General features: G+C 44.7%; 2 protein-coding genes and 1 non-coding gene across 3 annotated transcripts in view; 2 read left to right on the forward strand and 1 right to left on the reverse strand.

The window, feature by feature from the left end:
* LOC128575799 (translation initiation factor IF-2-like) overlaps positions 1 to 5,842 on the forward strand; it is a 35,411-nt gene extending 29,569 nt beyond the window's left edge. Inside the window, exons 3-4 of the mRNA XM_053577448.1 lie at positions 4,242 to 4,323; positions 5,680 to 5,842. The gene's annotated coding sequence lies outside the window, so the exon portion shown is untranslated. The remainder of the gene's footprint in view (positions 1 to 4,241; positions 4,324 to 5,679) is intronic.
* On the reverse strand, positions 3,971 to 4,276 carry LOC128576131 (small ubiquitin-related modifier 1-like). The gene has a single exon (XM_053578170.1). It carries the CDS (start codon positions 4,274 to 4,276, stop codon positions 3,971 to 3,973), a length of 306 nt encoding a protein of 101 aa, XP_053434145.1.
* A 5,641-nt stretch (positions 5,843 to 11,483) lies between the features above and the next one.
* On the forward strand, positions 11,484 to 11,590 carry LOC128576188 (U6 spliceosomal RNA). Its single transcript, XR_008377293.1, has one exon. It is a non-coding gene; the product is annotated as a U6 spliceosomal RNA (small nuclear RNA).
* The last annotated feature ends 9,129 nt before the right edge of the window (positions 11,591 to 20,719 follow it).

A 20,719-nucleotide genomic window follows, 5' to 3' on the forward strand; every position in this document is an offset into this window, starting at 1 on the left:
CTATCCTAGCTGGGTGCACCTGGACAGCCTTCGTGCCAACCAGGATGCAGACCTTTAAGCACGCGGAGCTGCTCTCAGAAACCCTATGTTGGGACACTGAGGCAGTCGCCAGCCAGCTCTTCAATAAAAGGACTCTGCTGTAAATTTGGCTTGTTTGGCAGTGTGATCTTTGTGGAACTCCTGGGCACTACAATAGCTCACTGCAACCTCAAATCCCTGGACTCAAGTAGTCATCCTACTTCAGCCTCCTCCCAAGTAGCTGGAACTATAGGCATGTGACACCACATCTGGCTAATTTTTTTTATTTTTTATAAAGACAGGGTCTCACTATGTCGCCCAGGCTGATCTTGAACTCCTGGCCTCAAGCAATCCTCCAACCTTTGCCTCCCAAGTAGCTGGGGTTATACGTCATCCAACCAAATTGTACACTTTTTTTTTTTCTTTTTGAGATAGGGTCTCACTCTGTTGTCCCAGGTAGAGTACAGTAGGGTTGTCACAGCTCACTTCAACTTCAAACTCTGGGCTCGAGGGATCATCCTGTCTCAATCTCCAGAGCAACTGAGAGTACAGGCATGTGACACCAAGCCAAGATAGTTTTTCTGTTTTTAGTAAAGACGGAGTCTTGTTCTTGATCAGGCTGGTCATAAACTCCTGAGCTCAAGCAATTCACCTGCCTTGGCTTCCCAGAGTGCTAGAATTACAGGCGTGAGCCACCAGGCCTGGTCACGATTATTATTTTTAAAGATTTTTCTTAAATATATTTGGCATGACATGTACCATAAACCGGTTAAATGTTTTGTTTTTTTTTTTTTAGTTCTACCTTATTGGTTTTTGTTTGTTTGTTTGTTTGTTTTAGACAGAGCCTCAAACTGTCGCCCTTGGTAGAGTGCTATGACATCACAGCTCACAGCAACCTCCAACTCCTGGGCTTAAACGATTCTCTTGCCTCAGCCAGCCTCCCAATAGCTGGGACTAGAGGCGCCCGCCACAATGCCCAGCTACTTTTTTTTTTTTGCAGTTTTGGCCGGGGCTGGGTTTGAACCCACCACCTCCCACATATGGGACAAGCGCCCTACTCCTTTGAGCCACAGGCACCGCCCATGCCCAGCCACTTTTTGGTTGTAGTTGTTATTGTTATTTGGCAGGCCTGGGCTGGATTCAAACTCACCAGCTCTGGTGTATGTGGCTGGCGCCTTAGCTGCTTGAGCTATAGGCTTGGAGCCATAGTTCTACCTTATTGAGAGTTATAAACAGGTTATATATATATATATTTTTTTTTTTTTTTGAGACAGAGTCTCACTGTATCGCCCTCAGTAGAGTGCTATAGCGTCACAGCTCACAGCAACCTCAAACTCTAGGGCTTAAGTGATTCTCTTGTCTCAGCCTCCCAAGTAGATGGGACAATAGGCGCCTGCCACAACACCCGGCTATTTTTTGGTTGTAATTGTCATTGTTTGGCAGGCCCGGGCTGGGTTTGAACCTGCCAGCTCTGGTGTATGTGGCTAGCTCCCTAGCTGCTGAACTACAGGCGCCAAGCCCAGGTTAAATATTTTGATATACAATTGTCTTCATCCATTTTGTGTTGCTATGTAAGAGTACCTGAAACTGGATAATTTACAAATAGTGGAAATTTATTTGACTCATAGTTCTGGAGTCTAGGAAGTCCCAGAGCACGGTGCTAGCATCTTATGAGAACCTTCACGCTCTGTCATCCATGGTGAAATGGGGAAGGGCAAGAAAACAGGAGACCTAATCTACAAGAGTGGACCAAGCTTGCTTTCACCACAAAGGGTCTCTTTCTATAAGTAACCTATTCCGAGATTCCAACATCAATCCATTCATTGCTAGAGGTGCCAACATTAATCCTTCATGACCTAATCACCTCTTATCAGCCCCTTCCTCTCAATACTGTTGCAACAGTATTGCCTTGTGTCTGGGGTGCATTTTTTTTTTTACCTCTTTATCCATTTTGATATAAAATTTCCAAAAGAGAAAATGGTTTTACCATTATCAGTACAGTCACATTCTTTCTTTCAGTGTTTTTCCATTGTATTGAAATGCTAACATTTCCCAGGGCACATGGCAAATAAGATATAATTAATATAATATAATAATATAATGAACACTGGAGACAGATTTTCCTCATGTAGTTTGTACGTTACACAAAACTTAAAATAGATAAATTTTTGACTTCTGAAAACAAAAGAAATATAACCAGGAAAAAGCATAAATATATGTTATTTTTTGAGTTGAGAGAAAGCAGAAGATAATGTTTAGATTTTTTTTTTGCTCTTAAAGTGTTATAATAATTTCTATTTGATTTTGAACACATGTGATTTAAGTACTAGAAGTATTGTTTTAACAGTATATGTTGTATTTCAGAAATAACCTTAAATATGGAGAGTATTAATTTCCTAACATCTGAAATCTTAATCCAAGGGAAAAGAAGCCATTAAAAGAGTTTAAAAGCGGGACGGCGCCTGTGGCTCAGTGAGTAGGGCGCCGGCCCCATATACTGAGGTTGGTGGGTTCAAACCCAGCCCCGGCCGAACTGCAACAAAAAAAAAATAGCTGGGCGTTGTGGCTGGCACCTGTAGTCCCAGCTGCTCAGGAGGCTGAGGCAAGAGAATCACATAAGCCCAAGAGCTGGAGGTTGCTGTGAGTGTCACACGGCACTCTACTGAGGGCAGTACAGTGAGACTGTCTCTACAAAAAAAAAAAAAGAGTTTAAAAGCAGTGTTTCTCTGCTCAAAGAAAACATTTAAAATAGAGGGTGTTGGCTCGGCGCCTGTGGCTCAAGTGGCTAAGGCACCAGCCACATACACCTGAGCAGGCAGGTTCAAATCCGGCCCAGACTTGCCAAACAACAATGACAATTGCAACCAAAAAATAGCCGGGCGTTGTGGCGGGTGCCTGTGGTCCCAGCTACTTGGGAGGCTGAGGCAAGAGAATCGCTTAAGCCCAAGAGTTGGAAGTTGCTGTGAGCTGTGATGCCACAGCACTCTACTCAGGGCGACAGCTTGAGGCTCTGTCTCAAAAAATATATATATAATAAATTAAAAAATAAAATAAAATACAGGGTGTCCCAAAAGTCGCCCCTAAAGTCACCATACGTCAGAAAAATGAAAAATTGTAGCTAAATGTGCCTTTATTTACAAAACATTGATTATAAAATTTTATAAAAAAGTGATCAACACCTACAGAATATTTTGTTGTTCTATACACTTTTGAATAACTTTATTATTTGCTAATGAAAATTTGAACTTTTCTTGGATCTTCCAACAAGATTTGTAAAAAATCTTAAAATGCCTTCTCTTCAATGAAGCCATCTTTGGAGTTAGTCATTATTCTCACCTTATCTGTAATCTTGACTCCAACTTGATATTCCTTTTCTTTTGGCCCAAACCCTTAGATTTGGGTTGAAGTTAAGGAAAGGTCATTTTTCTACAGTTCAGTTCTCTGAAAAACTTCCATCTCCCACTGAAAGTCACAGTCCAGGAGTGAAGCAATCACATGCTAGAATTTCAGGGTCAAATGGAAAGTCATTCTGAAAACTTCTTGCATTGATTGATCTTTTTTTTTTTTACAGTTTTTAGCTGGGGCTGGGCTTGAACCCGCCACCTCCTGCATATGGGGCTGGCGCCCTACTCCTTTGAGCCACAGGTGCTGCCCTGATTGATCTTATTTATCACCACAAACCTGAAAATGCACAGTCCAGAAAACGGTGGCCTCTCTGTGCACACATATAATTTTTTAAAAGGAGTGGGCAATAGGAAGGGGACTGAGGCGTGATCACCAAAAATCAGCACAATGAAAACAAACAATAATGAGTAATGAGCACGAGAATTCAAATTACCAGATGTCTTAAAGAAATAAGGTGCCAGTTTTCAATTGTTTTGAACACCACATTACAAAAGAACTATTTTTAAAAAATAAAAACGGATTGAGGGAAAAGAAAACATATATATATCTAAACTGTTGAATGACCCTCCTTTTGTTCCTGATAAACTTCAATCACATCTTCTTCCTCCATTCCCAGTTCTTTTGGAGTATGATTATCAGCAATTCTCTGTCCTTCAAAGAGAAACCTGAGTGAATTCATTGGAACTCCCTGTCTTTGACCATATGATTCTTTGAGTTTCTTGAGATGTGCTGTCATTTTCACTTTGAAGTGAGTCTCACTGCTATCCTGTCCAATGACTTTGAGTTTAATGTATTCTTCTTCCTTCTTATCCCCCAAGTCTTCGGTTGAAGGTTTTGCCTCCTGGTTAGACATGATGACAGTGGCTTCACCCGGCGGTCTCCGCACAGCAGCAGCCTCGGGTAGGCAGAACCTCCCTCTGGGGTTTACCCTTACAGAATATTTTGTAAACACAATTTCCCATTTTCTTTTTTTTTTTTTTTTTTGAGACAGAGAGAGCCTCAAGCTGTCCCTTGGTAGAGTGCCGTGGCATCACAGCTCACAGCAACCTCCAGCTCCTGGGCTCAAGCGAGTCTCTTGCCTCTGTCTCCCAAGTAGCTGAGACTACAGGTGCCCGCCACAACGCCCAGCTATTTTTTGGTTGCAGCCATCATTGTTGTTTGGTGGGCCTGGGGCGGATTCAAACCCACCAGCTCAGGTGTATGTGGCTGGCGCCTTAGCCACTTGAGCCACAGGCCGAGCCTCCCATTTTCCATAGATATGATAACTTTAGGGGCAACTTTTGGGATACTCTGTCCCATCTTGAAATGGGACTAAATAAGTAAAATGACACATAATTCTGAAGTAGGCCAAACCAACTTCCTTCTTTTATTTGTCTCCCATCAAAACTGTAATACACTGGCTTGGGGCCTGTAGCACAGTGGTTAGGGCACCAGCCACATATACTGGGGCTGGCAGGTTCAAATTCTGCCAGGGCCTGCTAAACAATAATGACAACTACCAAAAAAAAAAAAAAAATTAGCTGGGCAGCGCCCGTGGCTCAGTGAGTAGAGCGCCGGCCCCATATACCAAGGGTGGTGGGTTCAAACCCTGCCCTGGTCAAACTGCAACAAAAAATAGCCGAGTGTTGTGGCAGGCTGAGGCAAGAGAATCACCTAAGCCCAAGAGCTGGATGTTGCGGTGACCTGTGACGCCACGGCACTCTACCAAAGGCAATAAAGTAAGACTCTGCCTCAAAAAAAAAAAAAAAATTTGCTTAAGCCCAAGAGTTTGAGGTTGCTGTGTGAGCTGTGACACCCTGGCACTCTACTGAAGGCAACGCAGTGAGACTCTGTCTCAAAAAAAAAAAAAAAGGTGGCACCTGTGACTCAAAGAGTAGGGTACTGGCCCCATGTGCTGGAGACAGTGGGTTCAAACCCGGCTGCAGCCAAAAACTGCAACCAAAAAAAAAAAAAAACCCAGGAATAAACTATTTTATTCTCATTATGTCTAATTAAAAAGACACACCCTCGTACAATTATTTTTTCCCACTCCAATGCCATCTAATGTCATAAGTCCTGCAAGGCATTTCATGGATTTTCAGCAAAAATTTTAGTAAGCAGAATTCTAAGATTGCCCAGAAACTCCTGCTGTCTGTATGTGTATATATCTTGTCCTCTCCCTTTGAGTGTGATGGAGTATCATTCCCATCATTACATCATTGACCAGTAAGTTGACTTTGAGTTACTCAAAAGGTAAATTATTTTGGTTTGTTTCAGAGAGGGTAAAGCATCAGAGAAATACTTTCCTGCTGGCCTTGAAGATGAAGGAGGCTATGAAGGTGCTGTGTATAAGGAGCTGGGGTGTCTGGACATGCTGAGAGAGGTCCTTAGTCGAGGGCCAGCCAAGAAATGGGAACCTCAGTAACACAACCACAAGGAATTGAATCCTACCAATAACCACAGTGGGCTTAAAAAAGGACCTCAATGGGCGGCGCCTGTGGCTCAGTGAGCAGGGCGCTGGCCCCATATACCGAGGGTGGCGGGTTAAAGCCCAGCCCCGGCCAAACTGCAACAAAAAAATAGCCGGGCGTTGTGGCAGGCACCTGTAGTCCCAGCTACTTGGGAGGCTGAGGCAAGAGAATCGCTTAAGCCCATGAGTTGGAGGTTGCTGTGAGCTGTGTGACGCCATGGCACTCTACCGAGGGCCATAAAGTGAGACTCTGTCTCTACAAAAAAAAAAAAAAAAGGGACCTCGAGCCTCAGATGAGATCCCTAGCCAACACCTTAATTTCAGGCTGGGGAGACAGGCAGAAGTCTCCTGACGCATGGAAGCTGTCAGATAATAAATGTGTGTGTGTGTTGTGTGTGGTCATTTTTTTTTTTTCACAATTTTTTTTTTTTTTTTTTGTAGAGACAGTCTCACTGTACCGCCCTCAGGTAGAGTGCCATGGTGTCACACGGCTCACAGCAACCTCTAACTCTTGGGCTTACGTGATTCTCTTGCCTCCCCGAGTAGCTGGGATTACAGGCGCCCACCACATGTGTGTGTGGTCATTTTTTATGCAACAAAGGTAACTAAGAGTCAACTGGCTTTTTTAAAATTACTGTGGGAAGAAACAAAATTCACTCTCTCAACTATTTTTTTACCTCAACTATTTTTAAGTGAACAGTTCAGTAAAGTACAATACTCCCCGCTTATCTGTATAAGATACAATCCAAGCCCCTAAGTGGATGCCTGAAACTCCAAATAGTTGCCAGCCCCATAAGTTTTTTCCTATACATACGTACCTATGATAAAGTTTAGTTTGCAAATTAGGCACTATAAGTGATTTACAACCATAACAATAAAGCAGAACAATTCCAGCAATACATTGTAATAAAAATTATGCACATGTGGCCTCTCGACATATCTTTTTTTATTTTATGTCAGCTTTTTAAGACTAATCAAGGACAGTAGTGAGAAGGAAAGAAAGAATAGAATAATCTGTAACTGACTTGTCAGCTATCACTTGAGTTAACTCACCACCTTTGGATCAGCTCAAATACTTTACCGTACTGTATTCATCTATTTTTGGACTGAAACTGACCACAGGTGACTAAAACCACAGAAAGTAGAACCATGGGGTGGTGCCTGTGGCTCAAGGAGTAGGGCCCTGGCCCCATATTCCGGGGGTGGCCGGTTCAAACCCGGTCCCAGCCAAAAACTGCAAAAAAAAAAAAAAAAAAAAGAAAGAAAGTAGAACCATGGATAAGAGGAGACTACTGACTATTCAAGTTGTTTTTTTGGTTTTTTTTGAGACAGAGTCTCACTATGTCACCCTCATTAGAGTGCTGTAGCATCACAGCTCACAGCAACCTCTAACTCTTGGGGTTAAGCCATTCTTTTGCTCAGTTTCCCAAGTAGCTGGGACTACAGGTGCCCACCACAATGCCTGGCCATTTTTTGGTTGCAGTTGTCATTGCTGTTTAGCAGGCCCAGGCCAGGCTCGAACTTGCCAGCCTTGGTGTATGTGGCTGGAACTCTACTCAGTGAGCTATGGACGCTGAGTCTCATCTCAAGGTTTTTTTGGGAGGCTTTTTTTTTTTTTTTAATTTGGGGGGTTTTCTTTGAGACATAGTCTCACCATGTCACTCTTGGTAGAGTGCTGTAGCATCACAGCTCACAGCCACATCAAATTCTTGGGCTTAAGCGATTCTCTTGCCTCAGCCTCCCAAATAGCTGGGACTACTGGTGCCCACCACAATGCCTGGCTATTTTTTGTTGCAGTTGTCGTTGTTGTTTAGCTGGCTGTACTGGATTCGAACCCGCCAGACTCAATGTATGTGGCCAGCACCCTACCCATTGAGCTTTGGGTGCTGCCTCATCTCAAGGTTTTTATCAGAAAAATTAACACCAAATGAATTTAGAGGAAATGCTTCTGATTCTGTTGATGTCCCATTATCTTAGCAAGAAAAGGTGTAGAGGCCCAGTGCCTGTGGCTCAAGTGGCTAAGGCACCAGCCACATACACCTGAGCTGGTTCAAATCTAGCCCAGGCCCGCCAAACAACGACTGCTGCAACCAAAAAAATAGCGGGTGGGGGGTTATGGCGGGCGCCTGTAGTCCCAGCTACTTGGGAGGCGGAGGCAGGAGAATCGCTTGAGCCCAGGAGTTGGAGGTTGCTGTGAGCTATGATGTCACAGCACTCTACCCAGGGCAACAGCTTGAGAGGCTCTGTCTCAAAAGAAAAGAAAGAAAGAAAAGCTGTAGAGCTAGCAGTACCAACCATATCATTCCTTTTACATTTTGTACCATGCATAAGCAAAGATCAGGCTTCTCAATCATACTGGTAGCACTCACTTTGACCCATCCTCTATTTCCTCCCTAAGACCAAATCTTGCCAGGAACAGAGGAGAGAACTTAGGAATAGCTATGTAGCAAGTCTCAGGAAGGTTCACTGATTGGAAGGGTGACTGAGGGCTTTATCTTGAAGCCGCAAGTTTGCATAATAAGCAGGCTGTTTGACTTAGATGGCTTGCTTATTTGTAGTGGCTTGCAGAGTGAGACAGGGTTAGCTAAAGAAGAAAATGATACCACCCAGGGCCAGAATTAGACTGAAGTCAGTCAGTCACTCAAGTGGGGTGTGAAATGTAATGGGTACCAAAACACTCAGTAATTAAGATAAACAACATTTTAATCTAATATTGTTTAAAAATCAAAATTGGTACCTAAAAAAAGCCCATGATGAATGAAATATGAAAATTTTAAATAAAAATTGGATCAGAATTACTAATTTTTTCTTTTGCCTCAGGCTCCAATATGGCTATGCACAGCATGCTTGGCACCCTCACTAAGCAAAAAGTATGGGCAAAAGAACTGCTTTCAGAACAGTGTATTTTTTTTGAAATAAGTTTGGATAGTGATGATCAAGGCAAATGCTAGGCTGTCACTTCCACAATTTCCAGGATTTAGATGGCTGAGCAGTTACCTTCTAACTTTTCTTTTGAAAATCTCTTGGGCCAGCTTGGCGCCTATAGTTCAAGCGGCTAAGGTGCCAGCCACATACACCAGAGCTGGCGGGTTCGAATCCAGCCCGGGCCTACCAAACAACAATGACAACTACAACCAAAAATAGATGGGTCCTGTGGCAGGCGCCTGTATTCCCAGCTACTTGGGAGGCTAAGGCAAGAGAATCACTTAAGCCCAGGAGTTGGGGGTTGCTGTGAGCTGTGATGCCATGGCACTCTATCCACGGCGACAGCTTGAGGCTCTGTCTCAAAAAAAAGAAAGAAAGAAAAGAAAAGAAGAAAGAAAATCTCTCGCGCCTGTAATCCTAGCACTCGGGAAGGCCAAAGTGGGTGGATTACTTGAGCTCAGGAGTTCAAGACCAGCCTGAGACAGAGTGAGAGCTCAGCTCAAAAAAAAATAGCCATGCATTGATGATGGGCGCCTGTAGGACTGAGGCAAGAGAATCGCTTAAGCCCAAGAGTTTGAGGTTGCTGTGAACTGTGACACCACAGTACTTACCAAGGGCAACAAAGTGAGACTCTATCAAAAGGAAGGAAGGAAGGAAGGGTCTCTCCAAAACATAATCAGAACAAGAAACAGAAACCCAGACCCCCATCTTCCATAAAACTAGAAAACATCTATTTTCCCTAACCCACTACACATGAAGACAAAAAGCAGATGGAGGCATGGTAACTAAATTAGCACAATATGGCCAGGCATGGTGGTGCACCCCTATAGTCCCAACTACTTGGTAGGCCAGGTAGGAGGAGTGCTTGAGCCCAGCAGTTTGAAGTCACAGAGTTACACTGAGCTATGATGGTGCCACTGCCTCCAGCCTGGGTGACGAGTGAGATGCTGTCTCTGACATATATATAATGAATTAATAAAAATAAATTAGAAGAACAGAGGAAATTTGCCAAAAGTTGGAGAATACTCACAAGAAGGAAGAGAACTCAGCCTGGAAAGACTCAAGATTGAAGTCTGGTACTGTGGTAGGAATGGGGCACTGAAGCCAGTGAGGGGAGTGTGAAGACTGACGGCAGCCAGCTCCGCAATCCCCACAAGTCAGATAATCATCCTCCCCCAACTCCCACAGGTACTTCATCTGAGAGAAACAACTTGAGATGCTTCAGAACACCAGAAGGGAGGCTGGGCGCGGTGGCTCACGCCTATAATCCTAGCACTCTGGGAGGCCAAGGAGGGTGGATTGTCTTGAGCTTGAGTTCAAGACCAGACTGAACCAAAGAGAGACCTTGTCTCTAAAAAAACAAAAAAAAAAGCCAGGCATTGTGGCAGATGCCTATAGTCCTAGCTACTTGGGAGGCTGAGACAAGAGGATCACTTAAGCCCAGGAGTTTGAGGTTGCTGTGAGTTATGACCCATAGCACTCAACGGAGAGCAACAAAGTGAGACTCTGTATCAAAAAAAAAAAAAAGGGCTGCCCCTGTGGCTCAGTGAGTAGGGCGCTGACCCCATATACCGAAGGTAGCGGGTTCAAACCCAGCCCCAGCCAAACTGCAACAACAACAAAAAGATAGCCAGGCGTTGTGGCAGGCACCTGTAGTCCCAGCTACTTGGGAGGCTGAGGCAAGAGAATCACCTAAGCCCAAGAGCTGGAGGTTGCTGTGAGCTGTGATGCTACAGCACTCTACTGAGGGCGATAAAGTGAGACTCTGTCTCTAAAAAAAAAAAAAGAAAGAAAGAAAGAACACCAGGAGGAAGGGGGAGAGTGAAGATTCAGTGAAAGCTTACACACTTTTGAGAGTACTTGCTACTCGAAAAAAGAGAGAATAGCCAGGCCGGTGGCTCATGCCTGTAATCCTAGCACTCTGGGAGACGGAGGTGGATGAATTGCTTGAGCTCACAGCTTGAGACCAGCCTGAGCAAGAGTGAGACCACATCTCTTAAAAACAAACAAAAAAGTAGGGCGGAGCCTGTGGCTCAGTCGGTAAGGCGCCAGCCCCATATACGGAGGGTGGCGGGTTCAAACCCGCCCCTGCTGAACTGCAAACCAAAAAATAGCCGGGCGTTGTGGCGGGCGCCTGTAGTCCCAGCTACTTGGGAGGCTGAGGCAAGAGAATCGCTTCAGCCCAGGAGTTGGAGGTTGCTGTGAGCTGTGTGATGTCTTGGCACTCAACCGAGGGCGATAAAGTGAGACTCTGTCTCTACAAAAAAAATAAAATAAAAGAGCCAGGCAGGGTGGCACCTGTGGCTCAGTGAGTAGGGTGCCGGCCCCATATACTGAGGGTGGCGGGTTCAAACCTGACCCTGGCCAAACTGCAACAAAAAATAGCTGGGCATTGTGGCAGGCACCTGTAGTCCCAGCTACTCGGGAGGCTGAGACAAGAGAATCGCCTAAGCCCTGGAGCTGGAGGTTGCTGTGAGCTGTGACGCCACAGCACTCTACCAAGGGCAACAAAGTGAGACTCTGTCTCTAAAAAAAAAAAAAAAAATATATATATATATATATCTAGGCATTATGGTGGGTGCCTGTAGTCCATCTACTCTGGAGGCTGAGGCAAGAGGATCACTTTAGCCCAAGAGATTGAAGTTGCTGTGACAAAGTGAGAATCTGTCTCAAAAAAAGAGAGAGAGTGCTCGCTTCGGCAGCACATATACTAAAATTGGAACGATACAGAGAAGATTTGCATGGCCCCTGCGCAAGGATGACACGCAAATTCATGAAGCGTTCCATTTAAAAAAAAAAAAAAGAGAGAGAGAGGACGGCCCAAACACTAAATACTGAATTGCCAGAACCCTTTGTCCCTTTCCTCACCCAGCATTACAGCACCAACAGCCAGGCCCACACTTCCAGGCCAGAGTAGAGGCTCTTTTTGTAGATAAACGAAATTGCTACAGAGAACATACCTACACGTACTGACATTTGGGGGACTACACCCACCCACACACAAAAGCTGGCTGAGTATCTCCCCTATCTAAAAATAAGCTACAAGCTGACAAGACCTCCCCACTCACACAGAGCTTCCAGTCAGCTTTGTAGCAATTCAGTCAAAATCTGACCAAACATCCAAAGATCACCAGACCTTCAAGGAAAGCTTCCAACAGTAAAGACAGAGACCAAAACAAATAAACCATAGGAGGAAAAGAGGACTCAGAGGAAACAGAGACAGTACAAGCAATAGAAGAAAATTTCAAAATGGAAATACTCTCAGGGGGAGGAGATTTTACACCACAAAATATGACTCAAATCCTCTGAACAAGAGAAGAAGGAAGGGAGGAAAGAAGGAAGAAAGTAGGGAAGAAAGGAAAAAAGAGAAGGAAACAAGGAAAAAGAGGAGAAAGAGAGAGAAGGACTTAGAAACATCAGAGAACAGGAAGTGCCTTTGGAAATTAAAAAGGGGGAGAAAGTTAAAAAGTTAAGAAAATTAAAGGATCAGTCCAGGAGGTTCAATATCTAACTAAAAGAGTTCCCAAAAGAGAGGCAAATAGGAACAAAACTATGAAAGAAATAGCACAAGAGCCGGGGTGCCGTGGCTCACGCCTGTAATCCTAGTGCTCTGGGAGGCCGAGGTGGGTGGATAGCTTGAGCTCACGAGTTCAAGAACAGCCTGAGCAAAAGCGACACCATATCTCTACTAAAAATAGAAAAACTGAGGCAAGAGGATCGCCTGAGCCTGAGCTGGAGGTTGCTGTGAGCTGTGACGCCAAGGCATTCTACCCAGGGTTACAGCTTGAGACTCTATCTCAAAAAAAAAAAGAAAGAAATAGCACAAGAATACTTCTCAGAAATGAAAGCCAGATCTCCAGTTTTAAAGAACATATTGAGTACCCAATATAATAAATGAGAAAAACATCAAGACCAGGACAACTTGAAATTTCTGACCACCAGAAAAAAAGAAATAATTCTAGAAGTTTTCTTTCTTTTTTTTTTTTTTTGAGACAGTCTCACTTTGTAGAGACCCTTGATAGAGTGATGTAGCATCATAGCTCACAGCAAACTCAAACTCTTGGGCACAAGTGATTCTCTTGCCTCTACCTCCCAGGTAGTTGAGACTACAGGCGCCCACCACAAGGCTTTTTAGTAGAGACAAAGTCTTGCTCTGGCTCAGGCTGGTCTTGAACCTATGAGCTCAGGCAATCCACCCGCCTCAGCCAAGTGCTAGGATTACAGGCGTGAGCCACCGTGCCTGGCCTAATTCTAGAAATTTTTGAAGAAATAAAAAAGACCACATACAGAGGAAGGGAAATAGAATAGTATTAAATTTCTCAAAACATTGGATGCTAGGGGCGGCGCCTATGGCTCAAAGGAGTAGGGCACCAGCCCCATATACCGGAAGTGGTGGGTTCAAACCCAGCCCCGGCCAAGAACTGCAAAAAAAAAAAAAAAAAAAGACATTGGATGCTAGAAGACAATTAGTGTCCATAAAATTGAGGATTAAAAGTGATTTTTTTTTTTTTTTTTTTGAAACACAGTCTCATTTTGTCACCCTGGTTAGAGGTCCATGGTGTAACATCTCACAGCAACCTCAAACTCCTGGGTTTCAGTGACCCTCTTGCCTCAGCCTCCCGAGTTAAAAATGGTTTTTAACTTAGACATGTATAGAATCAAAACATTTCATTTTTTTGCACCCTTTCTCAGGATGATGCTGGAAAATGCACTCCATCAAAATAAAAGAGTACCATCAGGAAAAAGTCATCAGGCTAGATGCAGTGGCTTGTTTCTGTAATCGTAACACTTTGGGAGGCTGGGATGGAAGCAGTGCTTGAGGCCAGGAGTTAGAGACCAGCCTGAGTAAAAGTGAGACCCTGTCTCTACAATAAAATAGAGAAACCCCTCTTTGTGAGGTTTTTTTTTTTGGGGGGGTGGGGTTTGGTTGGTTTGGTTTGGGTTTTTTGTTTTTTTTTTGAGACTCTGTTGCCCAGGCTAGCGTACCATGGTCTCAGCCATGCTCACAAACTCCTGGGTTCAAGTGATCCTGTCTCAGCCTCCCGAGTAGCTGGGACTACAGGCTTGCACCACAATCCCTGGCTAATTTTTCTAGTTTTAGTAGAAAAGATCTACCTTTTTGGTTTGGTCTCAAACTCCAGAGCTCAAATGATTGTCCCACCTCTGAGATTATAGGCATAGAGTTCTACACTAGGCCAGAAGGTAGATGTTTTGATAAGTCTGTACCTGGTGACTTTGAGAAGAAAGACACAAAGGTGATTAATACTGTGATCCCTGAGTATCTATTACTGCCTGTTCTCCCCTTGACAGGAGCAAGGTGACCTGCCTCAAGAGAGACCTGACTCAGTGTGCAATAGGAAACAAGTAGGGAAACATCCTCAAAGTCACTAACAACGGTGGGCTCGTGTTCCCTTTCTTCTAGGACCAGTTCTTCAGCCAGTGCCAAAAGGTGCCCTCCTACCCCAGCAGCTCCAAGCATGAAGTCCTAGAACTTCTGAGCAAGGTTAGCGAGGTCCAAGGATACAGTAATCTTTGCAAAACCTGTCAGTGATCCCAAGCCCCGGGGGCTGGAAAGTCCTAAACCAGAACACTGAGCCTTATGCAATACGGCTATCAGGTGACTTCAATACAAATACTCTAAATGTTTGAAAACGGATTAACTTTGGCTCTACATCACCCTATCCCCAAACAAGACAAAAATATAGTATGAAAAGTACGAGAGTCTATATTACACTTTCTTTTCTTGGTTAAGACTATTTTGAGGTCAGATGTGGTGGCTCACGCCTGTAATCCGAGCACTCTGGGAGGCTGAGGTGGGTGGATTGCTTGAGCTCAGGCATTCCAGACCAGCCTGACAAGAGTGAGACCCTGTCTTTTTTTTTTTTTTTAGAGACAGAGTTTCACTTTATCACCTTCGGTAGAGTGCTGTGGCATCACAGCTCACAGCAACCTCCAACTCCTGGGTTTTAGGCAATTCTCTTGCCTCAGCCTCCCAAGTAGCTGGGACTACAGGCGCCTGTCACAACGCCCAGCTATTTTTTTGTTGCAATTTGGCAGGGGCTGGGTTTGAACCCACCACCTTTGGTATATGGGGCCGGCGCCCTACTCACTGAGCCACAGGCGCCGCCCGAGACCCTGTCTTTATTAAAAATAAAAAAAACTAGTCAGGCGTTGTGGTGGGTGCCTGTAGTCCTAGCTGCTTGGGAGGCTGAAACAAGAGGATTGCTCAAACCTAAGAGTTTGAGGTTGCTGTGAGCTATGACACCAGGGCACTCTACCCAGGGCGACAGTGAGACTGTCTCAAAAAAAAAAGAAAAAGACTATTTTGAAACAAAAACTGCTCCAATTCCCTTCAGCCAAAAAAGAAAATTCACTCTAAAGATACAGAGGAACCTCTTGAACTCATGAGTTGAAATTGTTGGAAACATGAGCAGCACCTGTGGCTCAGTGAGTAGGGCACCAGGGGTGGTGGGTGTGAATCCAGCTCCAGCCAAATTGCAACAAAAAAAAATAGCCGGCTGTTGTGGCGGGTGCCTATAGTCTCAGCTACTCAGGAAGCTGAGGCAAGAGAATCGCCTAAGCCCAGGAGTTGGAGTTTGCTGTGAGCTGTGACGCCACAGCACTCTACCGAAGGTGACAAAGTGAGAGTCTGTCTCTAAAAAAAAAAGAAAAGAAATGAAAATGATTTTGGAAACATAGCAAGGAAACCAGAAAACACAAAGCTGTCACCAGCCACAGCAAACACCCTCTCAGTCTGTCTGTCTCTCCCTCCCCCACCCTGTCCACGCATGGGCTGACTCTTCCTCTTCCCTCTGGTCTCCCCTTGGATCTGCTCCATTCTTTTCCTCTTCCACCCACTGATAAGCACTGAGAGGTAATTTGTCTCTGGCTCAGACTGCTTTGACTAAAACACACGGCTTCCCCAATTCCGCAGAATAAAATTCTCTGCAGTTTATTTTATCTATCACCTTTTACCAATGTTCTGGACTCCCTGTTTCAACTGTCTTCTATTGCACCAATCTGGCAAAAATCCCACCCCCGGCCAGGCTCACACCTGTAATCCTAGCACTTTGGGAGGCCAAGGCAGGTGAACCACCTGAGGTCTAGGAGTTCAAGACCAGCCTGAGCAAGAGAGACTGAGGTTACTTCGAGCTATGATGCCACCGTACTCTACCCATGGCAACAGAGTGAGACTCTCTAAAAATAGAAGAAAGAAAAAAAATCCCAGCCCTGTATCAATCCAACAGTTTGTATTATCTGTACAAGCTATAGAAGTACCTATGCTACTGTGCACACCTGGAAAGCATCATACTGTACTGATTGGTGTGATTAGTACTATGTGAATTCATGGGCTCTGACCTCCAGTGGATGCTTGACACCCCCCAGAAATTCTTTGGTTCCCTTCTTCTATTGACACACCCATTCTTCAAAAACCTTCTCTATTTTCCCCATACCACCAACCCTACTGCCTCCCCAGACCAGTACCAGAGTCCCTGATCTCTTCCTTCTGAAAGTAAAGAGAAAAGGCCAGGCACAGTGGTTCATGCCTGTAATCCTAGCACTCTCAGAGGCCAAGGCAGGTGGATTGCCTGAGCTCAGGCGTTCAAGACCAACCTGAGCCAGAGCAAGACCCCGTCTCTAAAAATAGCTGGGCATTGTGGCGGACGCGTGTAGTCCCAGCTACCCGACAGGCTGAGGCAAGAGGATCACTTGAGCCCAAGAATTTGGGGTTGCTGGAGCTATGATGCCAGACACTCTACCCAGGGCAACATAGTGAGACTCAGTCTCGAAAGGAAGACAGAAAGAAAGGAGAAAACAATACAGGAGAACTCTGTTAACTCTCACCCACTAACCTACCTGCTAAACTATATCTGTATCATTCTTTGATCTTTCTCCTGTTAAGCAAAGCATTTCTCACTTTACCTGAGGCTAATCCCTTTACAGTGAGTGCTCTTTCAACCTCCTCAACCATCTTGTTCCACAGATTCTCCCTCTTTCATATTACTGGCTTATATCACTACCTTAAGCCCTTCAACCCTTACAAAAAACATATTTTTATATTTAACTATATATGTCTTAAACACAAACTGTTTGAGACTATGTGCTGGAAGATATTGTGACCCGTACAGATGTGGTCCCAGTGAATTCTCCGCCTAGAAGATAAACAAATACAAAGTTACAAGTCTGTACTGGGCTCTGTGGCTCATGCCTGTAATCCTTGCACTCTGGGAGGCTGAAATGGGTGGATTCCTTGAGCTCAGGAGTTCAACAGCACCCTGAGCAAGAGCAAGACCCCATCTCTACTAAAAAATAGAAAAAGTAGCAGGGCATAATGTCAGGTGCCTGTAGTCCCAGCCACTGGGAAGGCTGAGGCAAGAGGATCACCTGAGCCTAGGAGAGTGGGGTGGCTGAGAGCTACAATGACACCACAACATCCTACCCAGAGTGACAGAGTGAGACTCTGTCTCAAAAAAAAAAAAAAAAAAAGAATTACAAGTCTGATCTGTGTTATTTGAAGGGTAGTACAGGAAGCTGTGGAAATACATAACAAGAACATTAACCTTGGCTGGCACAGTGGCTCACACCTGTACTCCTAGCACTCTGGGAAGCCGAGGCAGGTCAATTGTCTGAGCTCCTGGGTTCAAGATCAACCTCAGCAAGAGAGAGACCTTGGCTCTAAAAACAAATAGCCTGGCATTGTAGCAGACGCCTGTAGTCCCAGCCACCTGGGAGGCTGAGGCAAGAGAATCACTTGAGCCTGAGAGTTTGAGGTTGCTGTGAGCTCTGACGCCAGGGCACTCTACTGAGGGCCACAAAGAGAGACTCTGTCTCAAAACAACAAAAAAGAACATTAACCTTGTCTAGGAAATCACAAAGGCTACCTTCACAAAGGTAAACTTGAAAATTGACATTTAAGAGATGTATGAGTTCAAGAAGAAAAAGGTTTAAATTCTAAGCATTCCCAATAAAATCCTCTCACAGATTTTCATGAAACTTGACAAGCTGATTCTAAACTTGATATAGAAAAAAATAAGGTTAAGGAAAGCCAACAAGCCTTTCAACATAGTGAAACCCCATATCTACAAAAAATTTAAAACTTTTGCTGGATGTGATGAGACATGCCTGTAGTGCCAGAGAACTGGGAGGCTAAAACAGAAGGATCACTTGAGCCCAGGAGTTCGAGGTGACAATGGGTTGTGATCAGGCCACTATACTGTAGCCTGGGTGACAGAGGGAGACTCTGTCTTAAAGAAGAATAGCCACTAATTTAAAGAAGAAAAAAACGGGGGAACTTATCCTATCATTACCTATTCTAAAACTACAGTAATTAAGACAGTATGGCTTTGGTGCAGAAATGAAATTAGAGTGATGAAACACCCTTTCCTCATGTTTCCTACTCATCCCTCAAGGTGCATCAGGAATATCTCTGTCCCCTCCCTCGTCACCTTCATTAAGTTCTGTCCTGCTTCCTCTCCTCTGAGGACAGAGACCATTGCTCCTCAGCCCCTGGCATTCCTTTAAGGGAAGATTAAACATACTGTTAAAAAGTATAAAGGAACAGTGGCTCACACCTGTAATCCTAGCACTCTGGGAAGCCAAGGCAGGTGGATTGCTTGAGCTCAGGAGTTGGAGACCAGCCTGAGCAAGAGAGAGAACCCTTCTCTAAAAAAAACAAGCCAGGCATTGTTGGGTGCCTGTAGTCCCAGCTACTTGGGAGGCTAAGTCAAAAGGATCTCTTAAGCCCAAGAGTTTGAGGTTGCTGTGGGCTGTGACACAAAGGCACTCGATTCCAGGAGGACAAAGTGAGACTCTCAAAAAAACAACAACAAAAAAAGGTAGTTCCAAGTCAATACTAACCCCCTCGTATCTCTTACTGCTGTTGGTTTTACAGCTACTTCCCCGCACTTATTAAAGATTTTAGCACTTTTGACCACAGTTCTTTTTCCCAAGGTCAACCAACTTTGTGAGTTTCAGCATAGTCAAAAACAGTCCATCCAAAAATATTGTCCTTTCAGTTTCTTTTTTCTTTCCTTTTTTTTTTTGCAGTTTTTGGCTGGGGCCAGTTTTGAACCTGCCACCTCCGGTCTATGGGGCCAGCGCCTATTCCTTTGAGCCACAGGCGCCCCCCAATCTTTTCAGTTTCTTGACCTCTCCATCTCCAAATAGATTTCCTCAGTTCCTCAGCATCTCCTCAAAGGGTCATACCAAGCCTACCTTCAAAATTTCAGTCATTCTACTCTGGAAATAAACATTAGCCAAATGAGAACAAACAGAGGCTATTTATTCAGAGCTGGCTATCGCAAGGGAATCAGTTACCATCACTTTTGGCAGACCCTCAAATGTAAACAGGAAAGCGTTATGGTTAACAAAGGAGGAGGCGTCAGGGATGCTCTGGTTGGAAATTGTTGGCATGAGGAAGCTTGAGACAGGCTAACTAGAAGTGGGGCATCTTATATGATTGACTTAGGGAGCGTATTTGCCTTGCTCTTGTTCTGAATTGGAAGGGAGAGGCAAAAAAAGTGGAGGTAAAAGGAGGATCTGGCAGTTATTGACCAAGTCCTAACCATTCTGGACACATTGCTCCAGAGATTGTGGATCAGAGTTCTGTTGTCATATATGGTTTGGCCATTGTATATTTGTATATTCAGTCTTTCTTTCTTTCTTTTCTTTGTTTGTTTTTTTTTTTAGAGACAGAGTCTCACTTGATTGCCCTCGGTAGTGCCATGGCATCACAGCTAATAGCAACCTCAAACTCCTGGGCTTAAGTGATTCTCTTGCCTCAGCCTCCCAAGTAGCTGGGACTACAGGTGCCCGCCACAACGCCCGGCTTTTTTTTTGTTGCAGTTTGGCCGGGGCTGGGTTTAAACGCTCCACCCTCGGTATATGGGACCGGTGCCCTACCCACTGAGCCACAGGCGCCACCCTATATTCACTTGTTCACTAGTCACTGACCATGACTTCCAGTCTTTTCTACTTGCCTGTTCAATTTTCTCACTTTGATGACTCACTGGATCTTTTCTTCAATATTGTGATGGGAGATAGTCTTTTCCAACCTAAAAACAAAAAAAAACAAAAATTCCCCCTGAACTCCATTTCCCCATCATTTCCCCATCTCCCCACGTGGGTCCCCTTACTCTGCTATTTTTGCAGATATCCTTTGTATTATAATTTTTGTGGGGTTTTTTTTTGACAGGTACATGAATTTATTTGACTGTATTGTAATCTTTTTTTTTTTTTTTGTAGAGACAGAGTCTCACTTTATGGCCCTCAGTAGAGTGCCGTGGCCTCACACAGCTCACAGCAACCTCCAACTCCTGGGCTTAAGCGATTCTCTTGCCTCAGCCTCCCGAGCAGCTGGGACTACAGGTGCCTGCCACAACGCCCGGCTATTTTTTGGTTGCAGTTTGGCCGGGGCCGGGTTTGAACCCGTCACCCTCGGTATATGGGGCCGGCGCCCTACCGACTGAGCCACAGGCGCCGCCCTGTATTGTAATCTTTTAACACATGCATTATGTTATTGATCCTCCAAAAGTCTTATTCCAGGGAGCCGGGTGCGGGAGGATCACCTGAGCTCACAGGTTCAAGACCAGCCTGAGCCAGAGTGAGACCCCCCATCTCTAAAAATAGCCAGGTGTTGGTGGCACCCTTAGCTCAGTGAGTAGGGCGCCGGTCACTATATTGAGGCTGGTGGGTTTGAACCCGGCCTGGGCCAGCTGAAAAAACAACAATGACCAAAAAATAGCCCAGCGTTGTGGCAGGCGCCTGTAGTCCCAGCTACTTGGAAGGCAGAGGTAAGAGAATCACTTGAGCCCAAGAGTTTGAGGCTGCTGTGAGCTACGATGCCACAGCACTCTACCAGGGGTGACATAGTGAGACTCTGTCTCAAAAAAAAAAAAAAAAGACTTATTTCATGTCTTTTCC

This window comes from Nycticebus coucang, chromosome 23, assembly GCF_027406575.1.
Source record: "Nycticebus coucang isolate mNycCou1 chromosome 23, mNycCou1.pri, whole genome shotgun sequence".
Classification (NCBI taxonomy): domain Eukaryota; kingdom Metazoa; phylum Chordata; class Mammalia; order Primates; family Lorisidae; genus Nycticebus; species Nycticebus coucang.

Excerpts from the sequence above, each read along its gene's own strand:
- LOC128576131 (XM_053578170.1), bottom strand. The coding sequence starts at position 4,276 with ATGTCTAACCAGGAGGCAAAACCTTCAACCGAAGACTTGGGGGATAAG.